The following is a 25,069-nucleotide window of genomic DNA, read 5'->3' as shown; positions in this document are numbered from 1 at the left end:
GAAAAATAGATTCAATGCCATGCAGAATAATTAAGATATTTCTATATTCCCTTTATATCCTGATATGTTCAGGAGACGCTGATATGTTCAGGAAACGCTGCAAGTGAGCACTTGAAAAGCCAGAAAAGCCTCTTAGCTGATGATCTGCTACAGACTGCCTGCGGCTGAGCCCCCTAGACTGCATGGGTTTAAAATATAATCATGTGTCAAACAAAGACACGTTTCTTTAATTAGTCACAAATGAAAATAATTCTTATGTTGTTATTTCTATTCAGCATTACTCATTTTCATTTCAAAACAGAGTTAAATGTTTCCAGTTTGAATATGCTAAGGTCAAAAGAGGAATATGTCTAATTTATGTTCAAGCATAGGCAAGGGTTGGTGGAGGAAAGTAATATGTATCTAATTTATTCATTTATTTTTCATTGTTAAACTTTAAGAGTCAAGGGGATTTGTTCACTTAAACAAAATGAGCTCAAACTTACCCAAGTAAGGAATAGCCTACAACACAAATGATTATTCTCAAAGTGTAATAAGACATTCTGAAAATGCTTGCAGATTAAAATTATTTATTGAGTTTTTATGTTCAGTGTTTTTATAGGGATCCAGGATATGAAAGGCAGGTACACTGTACTTAAATTTCAGGAATTCTGTAACTCCAGAGACAACTAACCTCTGCTCCAACTTTACATCTGAAGCTTATTAAGATACTCACAAGGCCTTGTGATATTTTATTTTCTCCAATAAAGTGTCCCTTGAATTATAACAAAACAAATACAAGTAACTGTGGGTCAGGATTTCATTCGTTCGTTTTTGCTTAGCTTTGTTACTAATCTATACCTGCACCATACTTCTTAGCTTTGATTTTCTGCGTAGTCAGTAAAATCTTCAAGTAGTTCAATGTGTGTATATAGGAAAAATTTCATAGGATCTAGAATTCTTAAATAGGTATTGGAGATTGGTTCTAACACTTTGATTTAATTAGGAATCTGTGTGTCCAAACACTGAAGGTCCTTGTCCCCAGTTGGTTTTTGATTGGTCGATAAAGATGTCAGCAGCTAATGGCTGGGCAAAGGGAGACTGGTGGGCTAAGTTTCGGGAGAGAGGAGTAGACAGAGGATCACCATATGTGGTGGGAGACGGATCAGATTAGAGTTGCAGGAGATAAAGCCAATGAGCCATGTAAGAATTCAGGTGGGTGCCCGCTGCCCACTGCCCGCTGCCCGCTGCCCACTGCCCACTGGCCACTTCTCCGACTGGGCCTGGGATAGCAGGGGAAGGTTTAGGAGTGCCCAGCCTTTGAGGTACCTAAGGAATTTTAAAATTAACTGGTGTGTGGTTTTGTGTGTGTGTGTGTGTGTGTGTGTGTGTGTGTCTTCCATTCGGAAATAAGAGTCCCTGGGTGGGTGGCTGGAAGCATGAGACCCACCTGGAGCACAAAGCAGTGTAGCTAAAAACAAATAGGTTACAAAAAAGAATGTTAGAATGTGAACTCAGGTTCTATGCAAGAGAAGCAAGACCTTGGAATGTATATTTTCAAAGGACTTGTTCAAATCATCCATTACATTGACTCCTATCACATAAATATCAAGTAACCTACAGAAATCCTGAGACAATCTAAAGTATTAACTACTAGGAGATCTCCTTAGGACAGGATGTCTTAGAAATGGAGTAAAATTACAAGTCTTTTACAGCCTACAATATTAATAAGTATCTCATTAGACTATGTGACATTAGGTTTTGTTTAACTAAAACACAGACGAGTGAATAAAAATATAGTGAATGCATCAAAAAGAAACACTATAAAAAATTCTCCTTTAATACTTAACTAGAATCTTGCCACCTAGCTCAGTGCTCCCAAGTAGGCTGCATGTCACTAGCTAAGTCCTGGCCACTAATTTGGTCTCATATGACTCAGTTAGCCTGATATGGAAATAACATTATACAAATGCATGTCATTGTTCATAAAGGATGTACATACATATGACCAGTGGAGAGTTGGTACCATATGGAACATCAATCTTTCAGTCTCTCTCTCTCTCTCTCTCTCTCTCTCTCTCTCTCTCTCTCTCTCTCTCTCTCTCTCTCTCTCTCTCTCTCTCTCCCTCCCTCCCTCCCTCCCTCCTTAAGCCCCTCCCTCCCTCTCTCCCCCTCCCTCCCCCTCTCTCTTTCTTGCACATAATTATTTTTGTAAAAAGGCTCTAGAGAAAAACTTACAGATATGCCTTCCCATTTTTGTCAATATTTTATTCCACAAGGCATGCTTAAAATATTTATTAAAATATTGAAAATGGTGCTGGAGAGATGGCTCATCTGCTTTTGCAGAGGGCCGGAAACTGGAGTTCAAGTCCCACAACCCAAATGGGTAGCTCACAAATTGACAGAGGATGGAATTGTGAGGGTTAGTGTCAACTTTCAACTTAACAGAATCTAGAACCATCTGAAAGATGGGCTTTAGGTATATCTGTGGGTGACTGTCCTGATTAATTAAGGTGGCAAGGCTCATACCACTATAGGTGGCACCATTCCTTAGGCAGAGGACCCTGGACTGTGTAAGGGGAAGCAAGCTGAAAATGCATGCATGCATTCATTGCTTTTGTTTTTTGACTATGGAGCAGCTGTCTCAAACTCCTGATGCCTTGACTTCCCTGACATGATAATATGAGCTAAAATAATCCTTTTATCCCTTAAGTAGTTTTTGGCAGAGTATTTATCCTAGCAACAGGAAAAGAAACCAATCATTTCTCCAAAGAGTACTGATCCCTTTTGCTATTTAGAAGCCAGAGTCTACGCCTCTTTGGTATTAAGGTGTGGCTGATCCTAGGTTTTCTTAATATACAAAGTCACAGAATATATGTGTACGTACACAGATACATGTACTTATTCCTATAGCTGTTTCTATTTTTGAATACCACAGAAAACCAATAGTGTTTCCAAAGATCCCCTCCCTCTGTCTCTCTGTTTGTTCTAATTCTCTCTAAGTTTGTATGTGTATATGCCTTTCCTGACCACGGTAATCTTTATCACTTTGAATACATTTATTTATTTGAACTTCTTCCCTACCTTTATGTAACTTTCTCCCCTCTTTGGTGCTTTGCTCCCATGCAGATGACTTCTTCACCCTAATCTGACAAGCCCGTACACACTGAATTTCATGCCTACCATGCTGGCATCTCCTGCATCCAAACCCAAATCTAACATCCCATTTGCTATGCCAGCCCCCACTCTGTTGGCCCTGTGTAGGCTCCTGAGCTCTACACTACCTTCACCATCATACTCCTCTCATTCTGGATATGTTCTGATATCCCGAGGATACCTGTCTGCCCCAGGAAGGATGTTCTTGCCTTCTTGTTCTGAGTCCCATGTCAAGCCAGATCTCCGAATGGAAGCTCCTTGCTCACCATGGCTCAGGTGTCTACTCTAGGCAACTCAACTTTCTTAACCGTACTCAAGATTAGACAGAGTGTTCAGGCATTGTTTTCCTGCCCCCTTAGTTTCCAGCACAAACCCAGCACCATCTCACTTAATAATAAAAGGACTAAGCAGAAAATTAATAGTTTCATGTGTGAATTTAAAATATAATTAGTATAAGGTATATATTCACTCTCGATTGTAAAAATAGTTATATGAGGTCTGTTATGCTGTGCCCTCTGCTTTAAGCATGTGATATTTCAGAATGTTAGAGGTTCATGTGCTTGGGAAAATGTCCCACTCTCTAAGCGCAAAGACAGGGTATGAACCTAACCTTAACCTTGCTAAGGTACAATTCTTACCAAACACCTTTACGGAGTATGCTTTTGGGGATGGAGAGACGGCTCAGTGGTTAAAAGCACTTACTGCTTTTGCAGAGGACCTGAGTTTGGTTCCCAGCATCTACAGCAGGTCTATAATGCCAGTTCTAGGGCATATAATGCCCTCTTCTGGCCTCTCACACTCTCCTATACATATGCATATAATTAAACAGTGATTTAAAAAATCTTTGTAAAAAGAAGTATGCAGTCTCTGGATGGTCCTTCCTTCCATCTCAGTTCCAAGCTTTGTCTCTGTAACTCCTTCCATGGGTATTTTGTTCCCCGAAGGAACGAAGTATCCACACATTGGGCTTCCTTCTTCTTGAGTTTCATGTGTTTTGCAAATTGTATCTTGGGTATTCTAAGTTTCTGGGCTAATATCCACTTATCAGTGAGTGCATATCGTGTGTGTTCTTTGTGATTGGGTTACCTCACTAAGGATGATATCCTCCAGATCCATCCATTTGCCTAAGAATTTCATGAATTCATTGTTTTTAATTGCTGAGTAGTACTCCATTGTGTAAATGTACCACATTTTCTGTATCCATTCCTCTGTTGAGGGACATCTGGGTCCTTTCCACCTTCCCACATACAACCACCAAACCCAGACACTATTGCATATGTCAGAAAGATTTTGCTGACAGGACCCTGATATAGCTATCTCTTGTGAGGCTATGCCAGTGCCTGGCAAATACAAAAGTGGATGCTCACAGTCAACTATTGGATGGAATATAGGGCCCCTAATGAAGGAGCTAGAAAAAGTATTCAAGGAGCTAAAGGGGTCTGCAACCCTATAGGAGGAACAACAATATGAACTAACCAGTACCCCCCAGAGCTATGTCTCTAGTTACATATGTAGCAGAGGATGGCCTAGTTGGCCATCAACAGAAGGAGAGGCCCTTAGTCTTTTTTTTTTTTTTTTTCCGAGACAGGGTTTCTCTATGTAGCCTTGGCTGTCCTGGAACTCACTTTGTAGACCAGGCTGGCCTCGAATTCAGAAATCCGCCTGTCTCTGCCTCCCAAGTGCTGGGATTAAAGGCGTGCACCACCACTGCCAGGCTGGCCCTTAGTCTTGCAAAGATCATGTGCCCCAGTACAGGGGAACGCCAGGGCCAGGAAGCAGGAGTGGGTGGGTTGGGGAGCAGGATTGGGGAAGGGTATAAGGAACTTTGGGGATAGCATTTGAAATGTAAATGAAGAAAATATCTAATAAAAAGAAAAGAAAAAAGAAGTGTGCTTTAAGAAAGATGGCTTAGCAGATACAAGTGCTTGCCACACACAAGCTTAGCACACTTACTCCATCTTTGGAACCCACAGTAGAAGAGGACTGACTTTCAAACTGTTCAAGACTATTCTCCGCCCTGCCCACATGTGCACAGATGCACACATTCTCTCTCTCTCTCTCTCTCTCTCTCTCTCTCTCTCTCTCTCTCTCTCTCTCTTGCTAATACTAATAATAAAATTTAATAAAAGTATGTGCTGCAATTTCTAGGAGGCTGCTCAAACTCTCATTGTAAGTGGCCAAGTATGAAAATAAGATTATTTTAGATTTTTGTTACCGGCTATAAATAGAAACAATAACATAACATTTATAACAGTCACATAAAATAAGCCAGGGCACTGCAGATTACTGCAGACTACTTACTTTATCTACACAGTCATCAAAAAAGGCCAGGCTTGCATCTTTATCGCTGACAAAAGAACATTCCTCAATGAAGCGAATAAACATTTGTGTTTTGGTCATCATGTTATAGAATTTTTGATGTGATCGGTCCCGGCTTCTTAAGAAAGCTATTCAGTATAAATAGATAATGTGAGAAAAGATTCAGAAAATCTTTTGCTAAAAGAAACTTGATCAATACTATCATCTATATTCTCATTTTGTTTACAATTTTACTGAAAAACAAAACAAAACTTAAGTTCTTTGATAAATGGGGAAGAAGCAGGAAAAGCAATAGAGAAGGAGCACACAGATGGTGCACGCTTTCACTCAGAGCCATGTCACTGCCTGCACAACATAAACCAGTACAGCTCAGTCTCTGCAACCACTGCTTGTGCACAGTATGTGTCATGTTATGTACGTGCTTTCTCTGCCCCTTGTTCTCTCTCTCTCTCTGCACTTATCCTATTTATGGTTGTAACTGAATCTGCTCACTCGATTACCTTCTAATTGCCCATCTTCTTGACTACACACTCAATGAAAGAAGCACCTCTTTTGCTTACTGATACATTCCAAATGTTCGACATTACATGGCATTGAGCACATACTTATTAGATTAATTTCTTTTCCAAATATTAAATCCAAGAGAAAGTAAATCTATAGCAAGATACCAATTAATTGTACTGTGGGCTTCTCAACTTCCCTTCCCCCCCCCCCCCTGTAGTCTAAGAAAATAGTATTTGTAAAGCAGACTGAAATAAGACAAACGAGGCTGTTCAAGCTTGGAGGTGACTGTCCCAGGGTTCCTGGCAGCCCTAAAAACAGAGACTGTTGGAACCTCAACACAAATGTGACACAACAAAGTGAAACTAAATGTGCTTGAGAGGTTCTGAAGTTCTCAGACAGAATTGTTCTTAGGATTCCGGTTAATGAAGAACTTGCCCTACAGAGCTGGCACTCACACAGCCTCAGAGCAGATGTGTGCTTAGCTAAACATGGACTATTAATTCAGAGAACAAATGATTTATTACAAGTTTAAGCTTAACAACATGAAAGCTATATTATTATATGAGCACTCACCTTGAAGGGCAAAAAGAGAGGTTGCATCTGTCGCCGTCTCAGACGGAGCTTGTGTTATTGGCCGTAAGTATGATCTATAACCTTTTAAAATCGAGGCCATGAAAAACAAGAATGCCTCCTGGATTTCCAGATCTATCATGTGCAACCTCTTCCCGGAATTAAAATCATAATCATTCATTGCTAAGTCCATTAGTCCATCATCTCTTGGTCTCTGCTGCACTGTGAAGAAATACAGGGTTTGAAATTTTGTCTATGAAAAATAAGGCTCACGCTAGTTTTAATGCAAAATGTATTTTTTTTCAAAATTGCTCACATAACTATAACTCTTCCATTTATATCACTTCATAGTATGCAAACCTCAAGAAAAAATTCTCTATCACTTTGAGGTTCTGTTGAGCATATTTTAACTAACTTACACCTAAAATTATTCCTGTAAATCTATCATCAGAGTAAGTTCATGCTCTAATATAACTATGTATGTACGTGTGAGTATGTATGTCTATACACACACTAGTAAAGAAAGTTCCTAACAACCATGGCACTGGAAATATAGAATATACAATCATTTCAATTCCTTTCTTCATAAAATCCAAGAGCCTGTGGGCTAAAACAGAAGGATTAAAAAAACAAAAAGCCTCTCCCTGAACAACTCAATCATGAGCCAATAGGTAGTAAGGAGTAGTTTATGTTAGAGGAGCCACTTCTGTCCCTCCAGTAAGATGGACTGAGAAGCCCAGCATCCCTTAGCGGGAGCTACCGAGAGCACAGTGATGAGAGGCAGACGAGGGAGCATCACCACTGAAGCACTCCTGCCAATGACGCACAGCCTGAGTTTACGAGAGGACTCCTAGAGCCACCGTATGGATGCTGGGAGTCAAATCTGGATCCTCTGAAAGAGCAATATTATGAAAATAATTAAAGAAAAAACTGTTTTAGAGGATATAGAAAAGACTTGCAACTATCTGCTTCTGATTTGGAACTGGATCCTCTCTCTATAAAGAAATTTATTTATAAAACAGGCAAACCTGGGATGAGGAAGGCTGGTCAGGTAGAGTGTTTACTGTGCACACATGAAGGCATGTATTTATATCCCTAGCCCACATAAAAGCTAGGCATTGCCATGTGCATCTGCAACCCCAGGGCTAAGGAAGAGGGAAAGATACAGGGAGATCTCAGGGTTTCAGTGGCTAGCCAGGCTCCAGGTTCACTGAGAGAGCTTATCTCAAAAATAAGGTGGGCAACAATAGAGGAAGACTTCCACATGTAACCAGGTGCATTTACATCCACACTGAAAGAAAAGAAATACAAAACAGTAACCCTTGATTTTGGGCTGCAGATGAGGGTGCCCCAAGTTAATTCCCCGAGTTCTATAACTTTGTTGTAGTAATGTCAAAGGATGCCCTGTTGGTAAGAAATGCATTCCATTTAGATATAATAGAACACCTACTCTCAAAGGGGCAAGACAGAAGTTTCTAAATTCTTCAAAACTTAAAGACCTTTTAAGGAATAGTTAATTATCTAAACTGCCAGTATTCCTTAAACATCTGTCGCTTTAAGTGTAGTTCATAACACGAGGGAGGAGGCTCAGTGGGTGAAAGGTCTTGGAATGCAAATCTGACAACCTGAGTTTGGATTTCTAGAACACTCATAGAAAGCAAGATGGAGTAGTCTGCATGAGTAATCACAGTGCTCCTGCAATGGGAGGGAGGAAGGGAGAATCACACAGGAGCTCGTGGCCCATCAGCCGGGAGCATGCGAGGGCAGCAGTAAGCAAGAAGAGACCCCACCTCCAACAGGGTGGAAAGTAAGGCTAATTACTGAGAGTCGTCCTTTAACCTTCACGCCTTCCTTTAACCTTGTGTGCCCAAAGCACACACATACATATACACAAGACTTAAAAGGTAAGTTGGAGAGTAATCCAGGGAGACACATGACATCAATCTTTGGCTCCATGTGCATATGGACATACATGGACAGACACACAAACACACACACAGTTTTTAAAAAGCAGACATCTTGTCCTTGGTATCCATGGCTGTATCTTCTGCATTCTGCCCACTAGAGTTGGACAGACTATCAACTGAGTTATTTATATTGGCTACAATAGCTGCTGATTCTGTGGATCCCCATAGGAACAAGAGCATTTCTAGAAAGCAAATAGGGAACAAAAATATGTAAACAATTGACCTGATCCACAAGAGTAAAGCTTGCTGTTTTATGTCATTTAAAAAATATATCCTGTGATACTTTTGAGCTACCATGGAGTTGGCTAGTTTCTAAACTTTATTTATACTGTTACATTCTATTTCAAGCTATATTCTTAGTATCTTGGACCTTCACAGGTATAGGCTATTTCCTATGTCTGCATTTCATAATAAATGCATGAGAACTATATATATATATTGCCACATCACCACTGACCATATTTCATAAAATAAGTATTAAACCTTAGACACTGAATGGACCATTGTTACAATACTGAGAGAATTCAAGAAATAAAAGCTTAATTTTTATCAGAAATTCTGGATCTTTTTTTATGGATATGTTTTTATATAAGTTTTTTTTTTCCTAAAACATTTCATATCCTAAAATCAATTTTCATTTTGGTTTTAGCAAGTGGAAGATGGTTCCAAGAAAGGCATTAGTGAAGAGGTTAGGACCTGACTCTTTTTTCACTGACAACAGCATTTCCTAATGTACTTTAAATCATCCATCTTAGATTTGTAAAGCTTTCTGTTTTATATATGAAGAAAATATACCAGTGGCAATCCTTATTTCTTCATTTTATTTCAGTAATGGCAAAATTCAAGAAAATGACCTCTTTTGTGTCCTTTTGAATTTTACTATCTTAAGGTGGTTTTATGAAAAATCTGTAAGTTGTAAAATACTTATTTATAAATTACTCATTTGGCTTCTAACATACTTTGCCTTAATGTTTATTTGCCTTAAAGACTATAATCACTTTCCTTTCCCTCCCTCCCTCCTTCCTTCCCCCTTTCTGTCCATCCCTCCTCCCCTTCCTTCTTTTCATTTTTGTTTTTTTGAGACAGTCTCACTATGTAGCTCTGGCTAGAACTCACTATGTAAACCAGGTTGGCCCGGAATTCAGAGATCTGTCCCTGCCTCCAAGTGTTAGGATGAAATTTGTGCACCACCAGGCATGGCTGTAAACACTTTTTAAAATCTGAATCAACTGCCTTTTTAAAGACAGGGTCTTGCTGTGTAGTCCCGACAAGCCTGGAAATTGTGAACAAGGGCTGGTCTTGATCTTGCAACAACCTAGTTGCCTCTGCCTCGGAATGATGCTGGGGTTATAGCTTCTATCAACCATGTCAGACTAAAATAGCCCTTTTCTTCTTCTTTTTTTCTTTTTCTTTTCTTCTTTTGAATACTGGTCTTACCAGTAGCTTACCTGGCCAGGAACTTATTATGTAGTTTTAAGGCTGACTTGAAATTGTGGTGATTATCCTGCCTCAGTTTCTCGAGGGCTGTGATTACACGAGTGCATTATAATATCCAGTTACCACTTTCTTTAAAACAAAGTAAGTATCAGTTCCAGTATCATACTCCCTTTAGCAGCATTTACACAAATTAGCATTTATTCAGAGCCGATGGGCCCTGCACAAGGTGACATGCAATCATTCTATTTTCCTTATTACCTGTATTTCCTTAGCTAAAAAACATAATTCAGAAAAGGTCAGTCATTTTCTCAGAGTACATTATATGCCTTACTGAAGTTACCTACTTACACTTTGCCAACTGCTGGTGCAAATTATTCAGTGCATTCATCAGATTTTTACATGGCTTCTTTGGGAGAATCTTCCAGGCTACATTCTTCTTGTCCCCAGTTCTGAGATTAAAAGACAACAGTGCATGTGTTACATGGACCTTTGGAGGGGATATTCCTGTCACATTTATACATGAAGGGGAAACTGCCATCAAACCACAAATGAAACACCTTCTGAATAGTCAGGTTACTGAAGAAAACCTGGCAGAGGCACACTGGGATAGTGACGATATCAAGTTAATTTGAATGAAGGTGTAATCCTCTCTGAAATACATGTCAGCATTCCCTGCTCTGTACATATGTGTCTATTACATGTTGCTGGATCATGTAATAACAGAACTCTTGACAAAACGAGCATACCCTTTGCTCTCATGTGCAAAGGCTTAGACAATTGAACAGCAGGAAAATCTAACTCTAGCAGTTTTTCCCCAAGAGAAGAAAAGATATTACTAAATTTTCAATGAACCTAGAAACTACAGACCTTATTAAAATACATTGCTATATGCTTAGTTTCTTACTTTCCAAAGCATAAATAAAAATTATTCTGAGTTTTGCTTCTAAAATATTAAATTCCTTGAGCAAAGTACAGTATTACAAAACATTTTATAACTTTAAAAGAGGTTATCTGCTTATAAGCTAATATCTCTTTCTGTAGGAGGAATCTATAATCTCCTTTAACACAGGAGGTCTCTCTACCTATGGGCCCGGAGGTATAATATACCATAAAGCTTTTGAACATAACTAAGCTTTTCTTTAGTCTATTTCTTATTTATTCAATACTTTTACATTTAAAAAGTAATGAATACTCACTTTGAATGTTGAAAAATAAAGAGAAAAAGAGAAGACAAGCAAACTCATTATGTTCTATGCACAAAGAACAACTCAGTACAAGTGGGCAGTAGAACTTCCTAAGCTAGGGTTTTATCTCTAAATGTCCCCCAAGATTCCTATAGAACAAATACCATTTTGAAAAATAAGCAGAAATAGTAGACAAAGAAGCCTAATCTTCTTATAAAAATTAATGATTTTATAATTTATCCGCTTTTCCAAGGAATGAAATAAAAATAAAGGCAGAGCAGGATAAAATTGCAGATGTTCTGTGTGAAAGAATTAGTAGCTTTTACATTTATAATGTGACTAAGAGTATGGTACACGGAGCCTATAATGTAGAGACTTTTCACATCACTATCTTGATGAAATATTGCCAATAGCATCCCCTACCTCTACTCACACCTGTCTTAGACTCAGAGAAAGGAGAACATTTATTTGGTTTGCATTTTTGTTACCATTCTATAGATAGTCAGGATATGTTTTTGGTGTAAATGGATACAAAAGTATCGCATTCACTACTCATGTAATTTCCTCCCCTTGCCCTGGATATTGTTTCTGAGAAATGCGGTCCTTACCTAGTTTTCCTGAATTTTTAGTCTCTGATAGCCTTCTACATTTTTGCTCATGTTGTCTCCATTTACAGGATTACTGCCTGTCACTGCTACCTCATCATTAGTGGCAGAAGTCTTAGTGTCACAGTGAGAGATCAACAGTTTAGAAAACAAGTGATGGCAAAGTAAACAATGTGTCCTTTAACTGCTTACAAAGTCTAAACCTTCCCTTTCTTATGTGTCAAGATGAATTGTGAAATTTCTCATAAAGGACACAGACTCAAGTGTGGCTACTAGGCTATACACGAGACTTGATGCATATTATATTTTATAAATATTAATTTAGTTCCCCTTCTTCAGAAATGTCTTAGAATTCAGAACTTAATCTGTATTGTATATACCTGGGGTAGGAAAAGGAAACTAAAAATCCTATATTGGGAATTCATTTTTCTTTCAAACTTCAGGTTGGAGTTACAGAACTCTGGATAAATGACAGCAGAGCACTTTAGTGCACTTATGGGGTCCCCACAAGGCATGGATGGCTGATGTTAAAGAAGGAGCCAAGTGCAAACAACTCATATCATTTTTGAATCTTCAATTAATTAGTAATCAAAGTAGAAAGAAGTACCAAATATTATAAGATATCAGTGAGATAGAGTCTCGCTAAATAGCCCTGGCTCTCCTCAAGCTCACCACATAGACCAAGTTGGCCTTGAACTCACAGAGTTCTGCCTGCCTCTGCGTTCTGAGTGCTGGGATTAAAGATATGTGCAACCATGCCCAGTTAAGAAGAGGTTAATTTAAAAGTTCCCTATACCCCCCTCCCCGCCCCTGCTGCCCTACCTACCTACTCCCACTTCATGGCTCTGGCATTCCCCTGTACTGGGGCATATATAGTTTGCAAGACCAAGGGGCCTCTCTTCCCGATGATGGCCGACTAGGCCATCTTCTGCTACATATGCAGCTAGAGACACTAGCTCTGTCAAGCATCATCTGAAAAGACATTTTTTTATGTAAGTGTACAATTTTATGTGCAGTCTCCATAGTGGCCAGAAGAGGGCATCAGATGCCTTGGAAATGGAGTTATGGACCGTTGTTAGAGGCCTTGAGTGCTGGAACTGAATCCATGTCCTCTGCAAGAGCTCCTGACCCACTGAGCCATCTCTCCAACCCCAACTTTTATCTGCCTGGATTTCCCTTGTGGTAATTTTTCAAGTAAGCATAAGATTATGTTTCTTAAATAGTTAAAGCCTGAGGAGTAAAAGTGTATTTTCTTCCAACACAACCACCTCTAATGTCCTAAATATACTCTACTGAAGCACAGCAAGAGCTAACAAGGAGATGGTAAACTCCAAAGACAAAAAAAATAATATATCTCAAAAAGAAAACTAGTCATCAATTATAAACTGTGAATTCACATACAGAGACAATGAAGTCATGGAGTCTCAGCTGTGACGGCTCAAGTGTACTTACTGAGAAATGGTGTTGGTGTCTAAGTCGACACAACTGACATCTGGTGGAGGGTCATAAAGATCAAAGTATCTCGAATCAATGCCTACTATGAATGGACACGGTGCGCTGAGGACATCTGCGAGAGCCAGTGGGCAGAGAGGGACATATGGGCAGGGCCAGTGGAAAGGGAAAATCATCTTGGAGAAACAAAAGAAGGAAGAATATTAGGATTTTGATGTTGAAGAAGTTATCATCAGCACATATACAAAATTATATTTTAGATTTTTACCTGTAGCTTAATGTTTGATAACGAGTTAAATAATTATAACTAAAATTAAGAGGAAATTAAAACTGTTTCAACAATGAATAAATCCATTACTTTCTGAAATGTAGTTAAGCATTAAAATGACTTTCAACTACGTGAATAAATTGAGTTTAAGCTGACCTGACTGCCTATAAGAAATGGTACTCACAGACACTAACGCTTCTGTCACACTGGTGAGCACAGAGGGCCGTAGGGAATGGATGAGAATTTTATGTTCTGTTACGGCAAACACCAGCAGTGTCACGGCGTTCTCAGGGCCAAGATTCTGAAGTAGTGTTGAAAACTTTCCACCACTGTCAGTCCGAGCAAAAATACACAGTAAGAACAAAAAACAAAACAACAATTTAAACTCCTAATTATCTAAGAGAGCAGGGTTGTGCATATTCAACTTTAAACACGAGTGCTGCTCTTGGGCAGGGCAGACACAATATCACAAGCAGTCCAAAAGAATGTGTGTGTGAACTTTTAAGGCTTTTCAGCACTGCATTCAGGATGGAAAATGAAAAGTCTTCTGCCTGTCCTGCTCGTTTTCATTTTTCTTTTGCTGCTGTTATTGGAGCAGGGTCTTGCTATGTAGCCCAGGTTGGTCTCCAATGGTCAATCTTCTTGTCTTGGCCTGCTACGTGCTGGGATTACTGGTGTTCACTAACACATCTGCATATCTGCTTCATTTTATATAAAAAGATCTGCTGTATAATGCCCTCTCAAACAAATTTAATTAGTTAAAAGAATGTTTTCTTAGAAGCTAATCCTTTAATGGAAAGGTCTTTGGTTTGTTTCTTTTGAGTAAGAGTATCACTATATAGTCTTGAGTGTCCTGGAGCTCACTATGTAGACCAAGGCTGGCCTTAAACTTATAGAGACCTGTCTACTCCATCCTTACAAGTCCTGGGACTTTTAAGGGTATGCGCCACCATGCCTAATTTTAATGAAAGGTTTTTAATTATAGTATTCCTTATCACAAAACCATGCCTTTTCAGGCCAGTCTCCTTTTAAGGAAAAACAAATATTTAAGTTTGGATTTATGACTATAAACTCCTCACTATTATAATAATCATAGCATTAGGAAACTAAGGGCTAAGAAATGGTGAGATACAGCTATAAAGCAAATTAATAAAACAATAAACTTAGATGTTCTAGATAGGAAAAAATATGGACTAAGTAATCTAGTAACCAATGAACATTTTGCCTGTATAATGGTAAATAACTGGTTTCACTGGGTTAATGTTTTTACAATGAAGCAAAAGCTAATAATAAGGTTTTTGGAAAAGATGAAAACATGCTCACAAAAAACTTGCATGTGTTCAAAACAAAGTTATTCACAATAGCCAAAATATAGAGGCTTCCTAAGAGATAAACAGGTAAACAGAATGCAGTGTGTTCAGACAATGAAATACTAGCTGGGGGAAAAGGACTGAAGCAGTGGTGTGTGCCTCACATGAATGAACCTAGAAATGCTCAGTGAAGGGAGTGAGAAATGAAAAGACTAAATATGGTATCCCTTCATTCACATAAAATGTACAAGAGACAAATCTTCAGAACAGTAAAAAAGATCAACAGGTGTGTGTGTGTGTGTGTGTGTGTGTGTGTGTGTGTGTGTGTTCGCACTCCTGTGCATATGTGTTTGAGAATATATATGTTGGAATGGACAGAATCAAGGTTAGCAGTACAAGGCTGGTTTTGTAGAATCAGTAATGTATCCAAAACTTTATTACAATAACAGCTGCAGAATTCTGTGAATAAAATCACTGATTTGCACACTTTACTTGGGTGACCTTTGTGATATATAAGTTATATCTCAGCAATGCTGTCACCTGCATAAAATCCTTTCGGCCACTTACAATCATTTGTAATCAGTGTGTCCATCCTATTTTCAGCTCAGATAAGAGCTTGGAAAACACTCAGCACTTTGGGCTAAGGGCTAATGATGAAATCATCTGTAATTCTTACAGAATGAATGTCAAAGACGGCAGCTGGTCTCCCTAAGGTATGTGCAAGATAATAGTTTAATTATACCATAACTATTTCTGACAGAAAAATTACATAGCTAATTAAATTTCAAGAAATGATACTGTAGGGAAAACATACTTTGTAACTTCTCTGAACTTTTAGAATGATGGACTATGTACTGTTTAATAAGTATTTTATTTTGGATTAAATTGGAAGTATATATTGAGCCAGGCAATGGTGACACATAATTTTAATCTCAGCACTTGGGAAACAGACACAGGCTGATTTCTGAGTTCTAGACCAGCCTGGTCTACAGAGCAATTTCCATGACAGCCAGGGCTACACAGAGAAATCCTGTCTTGAAAAAGAAAAAGTATTCAGATATATTTTAGAGGATAATTAGAGCCAAAAATAAACTGCCTTCATAATCTATTACCACATAGTAAGTATGTGATAACAAGGCTATACAGAAATACCAAACACTATTTTAAAAGCTTGCTTTCTTCTCAAAAACTAACCCCAATATTAAGTAAAAAAGACACTGCTAAGAAACACTTAAGTAAAAAGAGCTTCCAGTAACATTTGAAATTTTAGCTAGGAAAGACAATACACACATACATTACTTGAGTTCACACTAGACTTAGAGAACCAATTAGGGCTGGAGAGATGGCTGAGTGTCTAAGAATGCCCATTGCTCTTCCAGAGAATCTGAGTTCAGTTCCAAAACCCATGTTGGGAAGCTCACAACCTGTAACTCACTTCCAAGAAACCCAACACCAACCTCTAGACTCTGTTGGCAGATGCATGGCCGTGGGACTGTGTACACATACATGTAAAGAGACAAACAGAACCGAAGCTTTACTTGCCTTAATGGAAGAGGCGAAGAAACAGGCTGACTGAGAATCAAATTATCATGTGGGGATAGCTGCAAGATTTAAAACAAAGCAAATATAAAGATGAACACTGACACACCACGCACTCATAACAGACATCGGCTAATGAAGCTACCCATGAAGTTTCCCAGATCACCAACATAATACTATTTGGATTCTCTAAAGCATGCCCTAACCTCTGACTCCTTCCAACTTCTTACTCTGAATCCTATCTCTTATGTCTTTAACTTTTCCCCAATTCTATATTAATAAATTTATGTTAACAGGTTAAATTTACTCAATACCATACATTTAGGGTCAGTAAACTTATGACCTCTAACAAACCCATGGGCTCTCTGCTTTGTAAGCAGTCTTTTTTTTTTTTTTTTTTTTTTTTTTGTAAGCAGTCTTAATGGAATATAGCCGTGAGATTTGCACACATACATACAACTCAATAACTGATTTTGTGCTGTAACAGCAGAGTGGAGCCCTGCAACTGAGAATAGATAACCTGCAAAGATTAATATTTACAAAATATCTATAAAGGAAACATATGCCAGCTTCTACTATAAAACAATCCCACATGCGTGTGTACTAGATAGCACCCTGGCACTCAGTGTCATGAAGTAATGAACAGATATGTAGACCAGCTGTCAACTCTATCAATAAGTATGCTCTAGAAATTTTATCAGTATCATATAATAATGCAACTAATTTCATCTGCATTTTCAAATTTATGAACATTTCTACCTATCAGTAAATATCTATCTGCTAAATGATTTCTAATACTAATAATTCCACCTTCAGGGCTGTGGTAACCAGCAACACACATGGAATCAACACATGAAAATATTCCCTTTGTATGAATCATTTCATAGATTAAATAAACAGGCAGTTTAAATTATCAAGACCTCAAACAAGACATAAGTAAAAGAGCAGAGACGTATTCAACTGTGAAACATTTATAGTCATTTAAGCTTTCCTGTTGTATCCAAGACACAGGCATTTCCTCCCTCCTGTAATATATAAACGTACAACTATTTTTAATAACTATTCTAATACATTTAACCGACTATATGATCGTCAAAGGCATAGACTTTCAAATAGTTAGAAACAATGTTTGTGTGTGTGTGGGGGGGTCATAATCTGTCTGCATACTTTTCGTTTTTTCTTGAGACAGACCTATTATGTAAACAAGGCTGGCCTAGAAGTGACTATGTAGTTCAGGCTAAAATCAAACTCTCAACCCTCCCAAGTGTTGGGATTACATGTGTGCACAAAAAGTCCTTTTCTGTGGATGAAGTTAATAAAATATTAGAGCCAGGATCCAACATGAACAAGCATCTGGTTTTCTCCAGAGCTCATTCTACTTTTCCCCACAATAAAGTTGCTATTCTTATGTCACATGCTGACAGAGCTATTAGTAATTCTTATGATCTTCCTATTAAAAGACCCTTACCTGAACTAAAATCCGTGGCCTCTGAGGAGATGGGAAGGGAACTTTATGCATAAAATGAGAAATATGCCTTAAAAACAAAAACAGAAACGCAATTGATTCCAAACTCAATACCATTTGCTACATGGTTAACATGCCATCACAAACTCATTAATACCATTTGCTACATGGTTAACATGCTGTCACAAACTCAAGCTCCTTAAGGCCCTGTGCACTTAAGCTCCAAAGCCCCTAGTACTGTAGGAACAAAGTAACACAAACAGTTGTTTGAATCATTAAAGTCACCTCTGCTTAAACTGAGTAACGTCATGTTAACAGCTGATTATATGCAACCCTATGTTATTTTTAGTGTCTTAAAACCATGTTTTCTTCTTCCTAAGCAGGTAATAATCAACATTACTAAAACTAATTCTTATATTTGTAATATATTTTTAATTAATCCCACATATTTTGTGCCAAAACCATCTGAGGTGCTAAAAATTAAACCTGGGTGAGGTGGTGGTGCCTGGCGTTCCATTTACTTGGGAGACTGCAGATCACTTGTGTTCAGGAGTTCAAGGCAGTCTGGGCAACAAAGGAAGACTTCCCCGTCCTCAATAAGCCTTCCATTAAACAATGGGTAAAAATCTACATCAACAAGATGGCTTTTTGTTGTTTTGCTTTTTGTTTTGTTTGTGGTGATAAGGATCAAATCCAAAACCTTCCACACACCAGCAAGTTCTTTCACTGAATTACATCCTTTGGCTCTTAGGGATATGACTTGATATATAGTCTTTAACTTGTAATCCTCCTGCCTCTGCGTCCTGAGCACAAAGATTACAGTCATTCACCAACCAGTAAGTTTTGTTTTGAATATTATAGAAGGTAAAAAAAAAACCATAAAAAATATTTTATTCTCTTTGGGAATAAATAAGCTGTTTTTCTTGTATTGTTTTTCTTCTAAACACTATTTAAAGATTATCTTACTTGTAGAAGTGAGGTCATTACAAATGAATAGAGAACAGGAAAAGTTATTGATTCCGTGTTTTAACTATGAACTGTGCAGAGTCTGTGAAAAGCTACTAGTCTCTACTATTATTTAAAAACTGGAAGGAAAATAAAGACTAGAGGAATGAGTACCACAAGACACACATCTGCTTGATGATCTTAAGCAGTCAGGAAATCAGAACTTTTGCATGATTCATGAAATTCAAGACTCATTCATGGAGGATGGGCAAGTTTAAAAATCTTTTTATGGTAATTGAGAGACTCAATTTGCCTTTCTCACACAATTGGCAATGGCAATGATAGTGTCAAAGCATTGTGAATGAAACGGCTAACAGCCTATGAGGATCAAGGCAGGCTTAAACTGGTAAATGTTGTACTTTACTGCTTTATGACTAGAGACTAAAAGAAATGCCAATGCCATTTAAGAATGCCTCTGATTGAGGCTGGAGAGATGGCTCAACAGTTAAGAGCGTTTGCTATTCTTGTAAAAAACGCAGTTCAGTTCCCAACACCCACATGATAATTTATAACGATCTATAACTTTAGTTCCAGGAGATCTGGTACCCTCTTCAGACCTCCAAGGGCACAAGACATATATGTGGTACACAGACACACATACAGGCAAAACAATCACATATATAAAATAAAAATAATTAATAAATCTTGAAAAAAAAGAATGTCTGAATTACTGTTATTTGAGGTAGTAAATATCTGTCCTGTATCTTAATTCTGGAGTATACATTTAGATTATTCTGTGATAAAGGGTAAGTACCCATAAAGCATTACTAATGCAGACAAAAGCACAGTCGCCATCTTGCTTTTGCAAAAGCACTTACAGGACTGAGTTATGATTGAATTGTTGTTTTGTTTTTCCCCACACAGAATGCCATTTTTGTTTGGAAGATGATGGGCAAATTAAGCTTATCCAGTGTTAGTCATTTAACAGATATTTTCCACACAGAATTAACAAAGTGCTATTACTTCAAGGAAAACAACTAGAGATATTTATTAATAATTAAATTCAATCTTTCAAGTGAAAAGTAAGAATTTGTCACCATGAACCCAAAAGTTTTGCAATATTCGAAAGCTTTTTCTGAGAACTGGAAATGTAGCTGGGAGGGAGGCGTCTTGGAGGGCCTGGTTTGATTCTGGCAGCACAATGAGCTTTGTAAAATAACTAAACAAAAAAATATCTTTTTTGTTTGCTTGTTTTGTTTTGTGCTAGCAAGTAAAGGTGCTTAATGTCAAACCTAATAACCTGAGTTCAACCCCAGGACCCACTCTGGAAGAAGAGAACTGACTCCTGCAAGCTATCCTCTGACCTCCTCCTGTGCACCATGGCAAGGACATGCTAACATGCATGCACATATGCACACACACACACACACACACACACACACACATACACACACACACTACAAATGTCAAAACTCTTCTGATGCTATAAATATTAACAAGGGATTTTCTTATATTGAAGAAGACATTTGACTATGTTCCAATGTGATAACCTCAATGAAGCATTGCTGTGTAAATGACTTATACACAATGCTATAAGATCATGCATGCATGAGTTAATGTTCAGTCAAGACTGAGAGAGACCTTCAGATTTTAATAGAACACAGAAGGGAACTTTATTGCTTAGGCTTCATATTTTGCATTACTAATAAGTGAGAAGAAACTACCACTTGCCAAGCTTTGGGATAATGCCAAAAAGTAATATCCACAATCCTAAAATGACTTTAAGTGCCCCTCCTATTTCTACTTACATTATCTGTGTGAGGTCAGATTCTCTTCACATACCTCAACCAAGACTATAACCGCAACTGACTGAATTCAGAATCGAGAAAGAGAACTCAGCTGGGCTCAATTAGCCAAGGCATTAGAGGCTTCCCAACAGAGGGGACATACAACCTATAGAGACCACCTCCAGTAGATAGGCATGGTCCGCAATTGAGGGGACGCAGTCACCCACCCATATCAAAAATTTTAACCCAAAATTGTTTGTGTCCAAAGGAAAGACAGGGACATAAAATGGAGCAGAGACTGAAGGAAGGGCCATCCAGAGACTGCCCCACCTAGGGATCCATCCCATCTGCAGACACCAAACCCTGACACTATTGCTGATGCCAAGAAGCGCTTGCTGTCAGTAGTTAGGTATGGTTGTACCCGAGAGGTTCTGCCAGCACCTGATTAATACAGATGCAGATACTCACAGCCATAGGACTAAGACCGGGGACCCCAATGGAAGAGCTAGGGGAAGGACTGAAGGAGCTGAAGGGGATTACAACCCCAATATCAACCAACCTGACCACCCAGAGCTCCCAGGGACTAAACCACTCCAAAGAGTACACATGAAGGGATCCATGGCTCCCTCTACATATGTAGCAGAGGATGTCCTTATCTGGTGAGGTGGGAGTGGGTGGAAGAGCACCCTCATAGAGGCAAAGGGGAGGGGTGATGGGATGAGAGTTTGTGAAGGGGAAATGAGGAAGGGGATATCATTTGAAATGTAAATGAAAAAATGATTAATAAAAAATGTAAAAATTCACTCTTCTCACTAACCATTGTTTAAAAAAAGTTACTTTTCAAAGAAATGTTTAAACATGTAACTAGTTTGTTAATTATTAAGTAGATTATAAGTGAATAAATAAATTATCATTCAGCTTTAATTTCTGTTGCAATAAGATGTCTGTATTGAAAAACATAACACATAAAGAAAAGCTCACTGATTCCTTATACGATTTTAAAGGGGTTCCAACAGCAGAGAATTTCAGAAGTGCTAGGTTTTGACCACTAACAATAAGAGTAGTCAGGAACACGGGATACTTGGAGCAATGCTGTATCTGAATGCTTTTACGATAACTCTATTGCTTCCCAACTCTCATCAGAGTCAGAAACTGACATGACAGCTTGAAGTAGCAAAGATCAAAGTGTGATTGTAAACCTGGAAAGGCAGGTGTCACACTGCAGGCAGGCATCACACTGCAGTGATGTGTTTTGCATGCTGTCTTACTGCATGAAACATTATCACATTTTAGTGCTCTTAGTAAATTATCAAAATTACAAATGAAAAACAAAATGTCTTTATCAAACTTTTTTTAAAAATTCATATCTAAACATAGGACCACTTTAAAGGTTTATTATACCTTAAACTATATGAAAGCACTATAAATGCAGTTAAGAGTTCTAGCATTTTCAGGCTGGATGTGGCTGATGACAAGGCACTTTCCTGGTCTGTGCAAGGCCCTGGATCTGACCTCTAGCACTGCAAAGAAATCTGGTTCTAGTACGTCTCCAAATTAGCAGCTATAAACTTCGTAAGAGTATTTTATATTTATTCCAAATAACTCATTTCAAAATAAATTAAGACATCTGCTGGCAGAAATAAAATTGTTAGAAATAACAAGACTAAAAGTATAACATTTTACATAAATAAAATAACCAAAATGAAGTAACCAAATGTTTTTCGCAAACAACTCTCAAGGAACCCAATTTCCATATAAAATTGAATCAACTACTAGTATAAATATAAGTATAAAGGAAAGGGCTGACAAATTTTTTTGAGACATGGGCTCTTTCTATGGCCCTGGTCATCCTGGAACTCACTATGTTGACCAGGCCTGCCTCCAACTCACAGAAATGTACCACCATGCCCATCTTGGATTGTCAATGTTTTTTGTGTTTTTTTTTGTTTTTGTTTTTGTTTTTGTTTTCTTTTTAGAGACAGGGTTTCTCTGTGTAGTGCTGGCTGTCCTGGAACTCACTCTGTAGACCAGGCTGGCCTCAAACTCAGAAATCCACCTGCCTCTGCCTCCCAAGTGCTGGGATTAAAGGCCTGTGCCACCACTGCCCTGAGGACTGTCAAATTTTAAGCCATGGAACTTATAACTTACTTCTCAATTGGAAGGGCATGAGGTCCAGAGATGGAATAACGATACAGAAAAGTCAGAAATTTTCTGAACGCATCAAAAAAAGGCCAGTGAGAAAGAAGACAGATGCATTTGTTAGTGTGAATTGTTCTAGAACTATCAGACTTTCCATCTACCAGAGACATTAAACCCAATAGAAGTCTCTGCTTTTCTGTAAGGTTCTCCTCAGGGTATGGTTCATAAAACTGAATAGCAGCACCATAGACCTGTAAAACAAGAAAGCATTTAATAAGTATACTTTATATTATGTATTCAAAACAGATGATCAGCTGAATATTTAGTGGATGCTTGTTATGTACAGGTAAGGTGTCAGGGACTAGGAACATAGTGGTATAATCAATCTTGTTCAAGAAAAAAAAACTGTATTTTTCAAATAAAAATGGAAAGAAACTGAGCCTTGGCACGGTGATTCAATCCTCTAATCCCAGCACTCAGGAAGTAGAGGGTCTAAGCAAGAGCTAGGGCAGCCTGGTCTACACAAAACTGCTGTCTCAAAACAACAACAAAATCAAAAAGTAGGTATTATACCAATATTTTTATATGAAATGTTTGAAAATTATTTAGTAAGAAAGTGAGATAAGTGAGAAGTGTAAACAATTCACTTCATTTTTCTGTGCCATGATTTCCCTATCTACAAAACGAGAATGCTGGCCCAGGTGATTCCTCTACCACTCTGTCGCTCCAGGGCTGCGGTGTAGCTGAGCAGAACTCTCTTTGCAAGTGCAAGCTTTGGTCCCCAGAGTAACAAGGGAAGTCTGTTTCCTAAATCACATTACATTTTATAATGTCTTTGACATGATTTAGGAGTTTTTTCTATCACAGAAAAAGAACCAATGAGGGAACCAATATTTGATGATGAGAAAAGTCTTCACTTATATTTTAAAACAAACATTTGGGAGGATGGGAAAACTCTTTTCCTGTCTCTGGATATAATACATTCAACAAAATGGAAGAAATGTATATTATTGGTTCAGTTTAGTTAGTTTTTATACTGCTTCTTGCAGATATGAAGGTTATGACTTAAAAATATACAAGAAATCAGCAATCTAGTTAAATGCACCGTACCTTTTCAGCTGAGGCTCCAGTTAACACAAATGTAGAGAACACAGGAAGAGGGTATTTACTATCTGGTGGCCAGCATTCAATAGTTGCCCCCATTGGCAAACAAAAGAGGGGAACGGATTCTGGCAGTGAGAATGACTCGTAATCTTCTTGAGGATATCTGCAAATTAGACCTATGGCAGCAGTGAGAAACATGAGGTCACTGTCTGGAGTGTAAGTATTTTTAAGTTGAATGACAATAAAATGCTTTCTTATTTCACACATCTAAAAAGTAAAAAACTTGCATATATGTTCATCAGATAATTCTGAATGTGTAGTAGGGTTTCCATATAGATGTTAACCTTCAAAGATTGTAACTATTAAATCATTTAACATTTATCAAACTTCATCTACAAAGGCTGTTAGCAGTAACAAGGAAAAGAGAACCCTCTAAACACACTTAAAAATTCACTTTAAATCATACACCTTAAAGCATATATTTAAATTGTTCAATATGGTTATTAGTATATGTACACACACTATCACTCTTGTTAACTATTCCTCTGAGAATATGAATATATATATATATATATATATATACTCATTCTCCTATACGAGACTAAGTGCAAATTCTTACACAAATGAAAGACAACCCACAAAAGAGTAGATAAAGATTTATAATATTACAATGGTGTTACCTCAAACTTAGCTTCTAAATAATTCTAAACTATCCCAACTTATATGTAGATAATTTCAAGCAACCCAGTGTTTCATGTTAATCTCCTCATGAAAATGGAATAGGTATCTTCCACTGAACATATCCTAGGAACAGAGCTTTATCCTGAGTATTGTGGGGTTAGAAATTGAAAACAGGCAGGGCAGTGGTGGCACACACCTTTAATCCCAGCAATTGGGAGGCAGAGGCAGACGGATTTCTGAGTTCGAGGCCAGCCTGGTCTACAGAGTGAGTTCCAGGACAACCAGGGCTACACAGAGAAACCCTGTCTTGTAAAAAAAAAAAAACAAACAAAAACAAAAAAAAAACAAAAAAACAAGCAAACAAAAAAAAACACAAAAAAGAAAGGAAGGAAGGAAGGAAGGAAGGAAGGAAGGAAGGAAGGAAGGAAGGAAGGAAGGAAGGAAGAGAGAAATTGAAAACATCTGACTCGGGAGGCAGATGAATCTCTAAGTTTGAGGCCAGCCTGATCTACAGACTGAGTTCCAGTACAACCAGAGGAATGCAAAGAAACCATAACTTGAAGAAAAGAAGAAGAAGAAGAAGAAGAAGAAGAAGAAGAAGAAGAAGAAGAAGAAGAAGAAGAAGAAGAAGAAGAAGAAGAAGAAGAGGAAGAGGAAG

The 25,069-nt window shown here is 38.1% G+C and overlaps 1 protein-coding gene across 3 annotated transcripts in view; it reads right to left on the bottom strand.

The window, feature by feature from the left end:
- The window catches only part of Dennd4a (DENN domain containing 4A), a 109,765-nt gene that overhangs the window by 44,894 nt on the left and 39,802 nt on the right, over positions 1 to 25,069 (bottom strand). For all 3 annotated transcript variants that reach the window (XM_029543003.1, XM_029543002.1, XM_021206603.2), the window contains 9 exons: positions 23,737 to 23,906; positions 22,636 to 22,877; positions 17,759 to 17,825; positions 16,294 to 16,352; positions 13,626 to 13,770; positions 13,174 to 13,349; positions 10,281 to 10,381; positions 6,532 to 6,750; positions 5,437 to 5,582 (listed from right to left, as the gene is read on the bottom strand). In XM_029543003.1, coding sequence (XP_029398863.1) covers positions 5,437 to 5,582; positions 6,532 to 6,750; positions 10,281 to 10,381; positions 13,174 to 13,349; positions 13,626 to 13,770; positions 16,294 to 16,352; positions 17,759 to 17,825; positions 22,636 to 22,877; positions 23,737 to 23,906 — 1,325 coding nt within the window. The remainder of the gene's footprint in view (positions 1 to 5,436; positions 5,583 to 6,531; positions 6,751 to 10,280; positions 10,382 to 13,173; positions 13,350 to 13,625; positions 13,771 to 16,293; positions 16,353 to 17,758; positions 17,826 to 22,635; positions 22,878 to 23,736; positions 23,907 to 25,069) is intronic.

This window comes from Mus pahari, chromosome 10 (assembly GCF_900095145.1).
Source record: "Mus pahari chromosome 10, PAHARI_EIJ_v1.1, whole genome shotgun sequence".
Taxonomy (NCBI): domain Eukaryota; kingdom Metazoa; phylum Chordata; class Mammalia; order Rodentia; family Muridae; genus Mus; species Mus pahari.
Note: the sequence above shows the minus strand (reverse complement) of the source record. Positions and strands in the feature narration are given on the sequence as shown.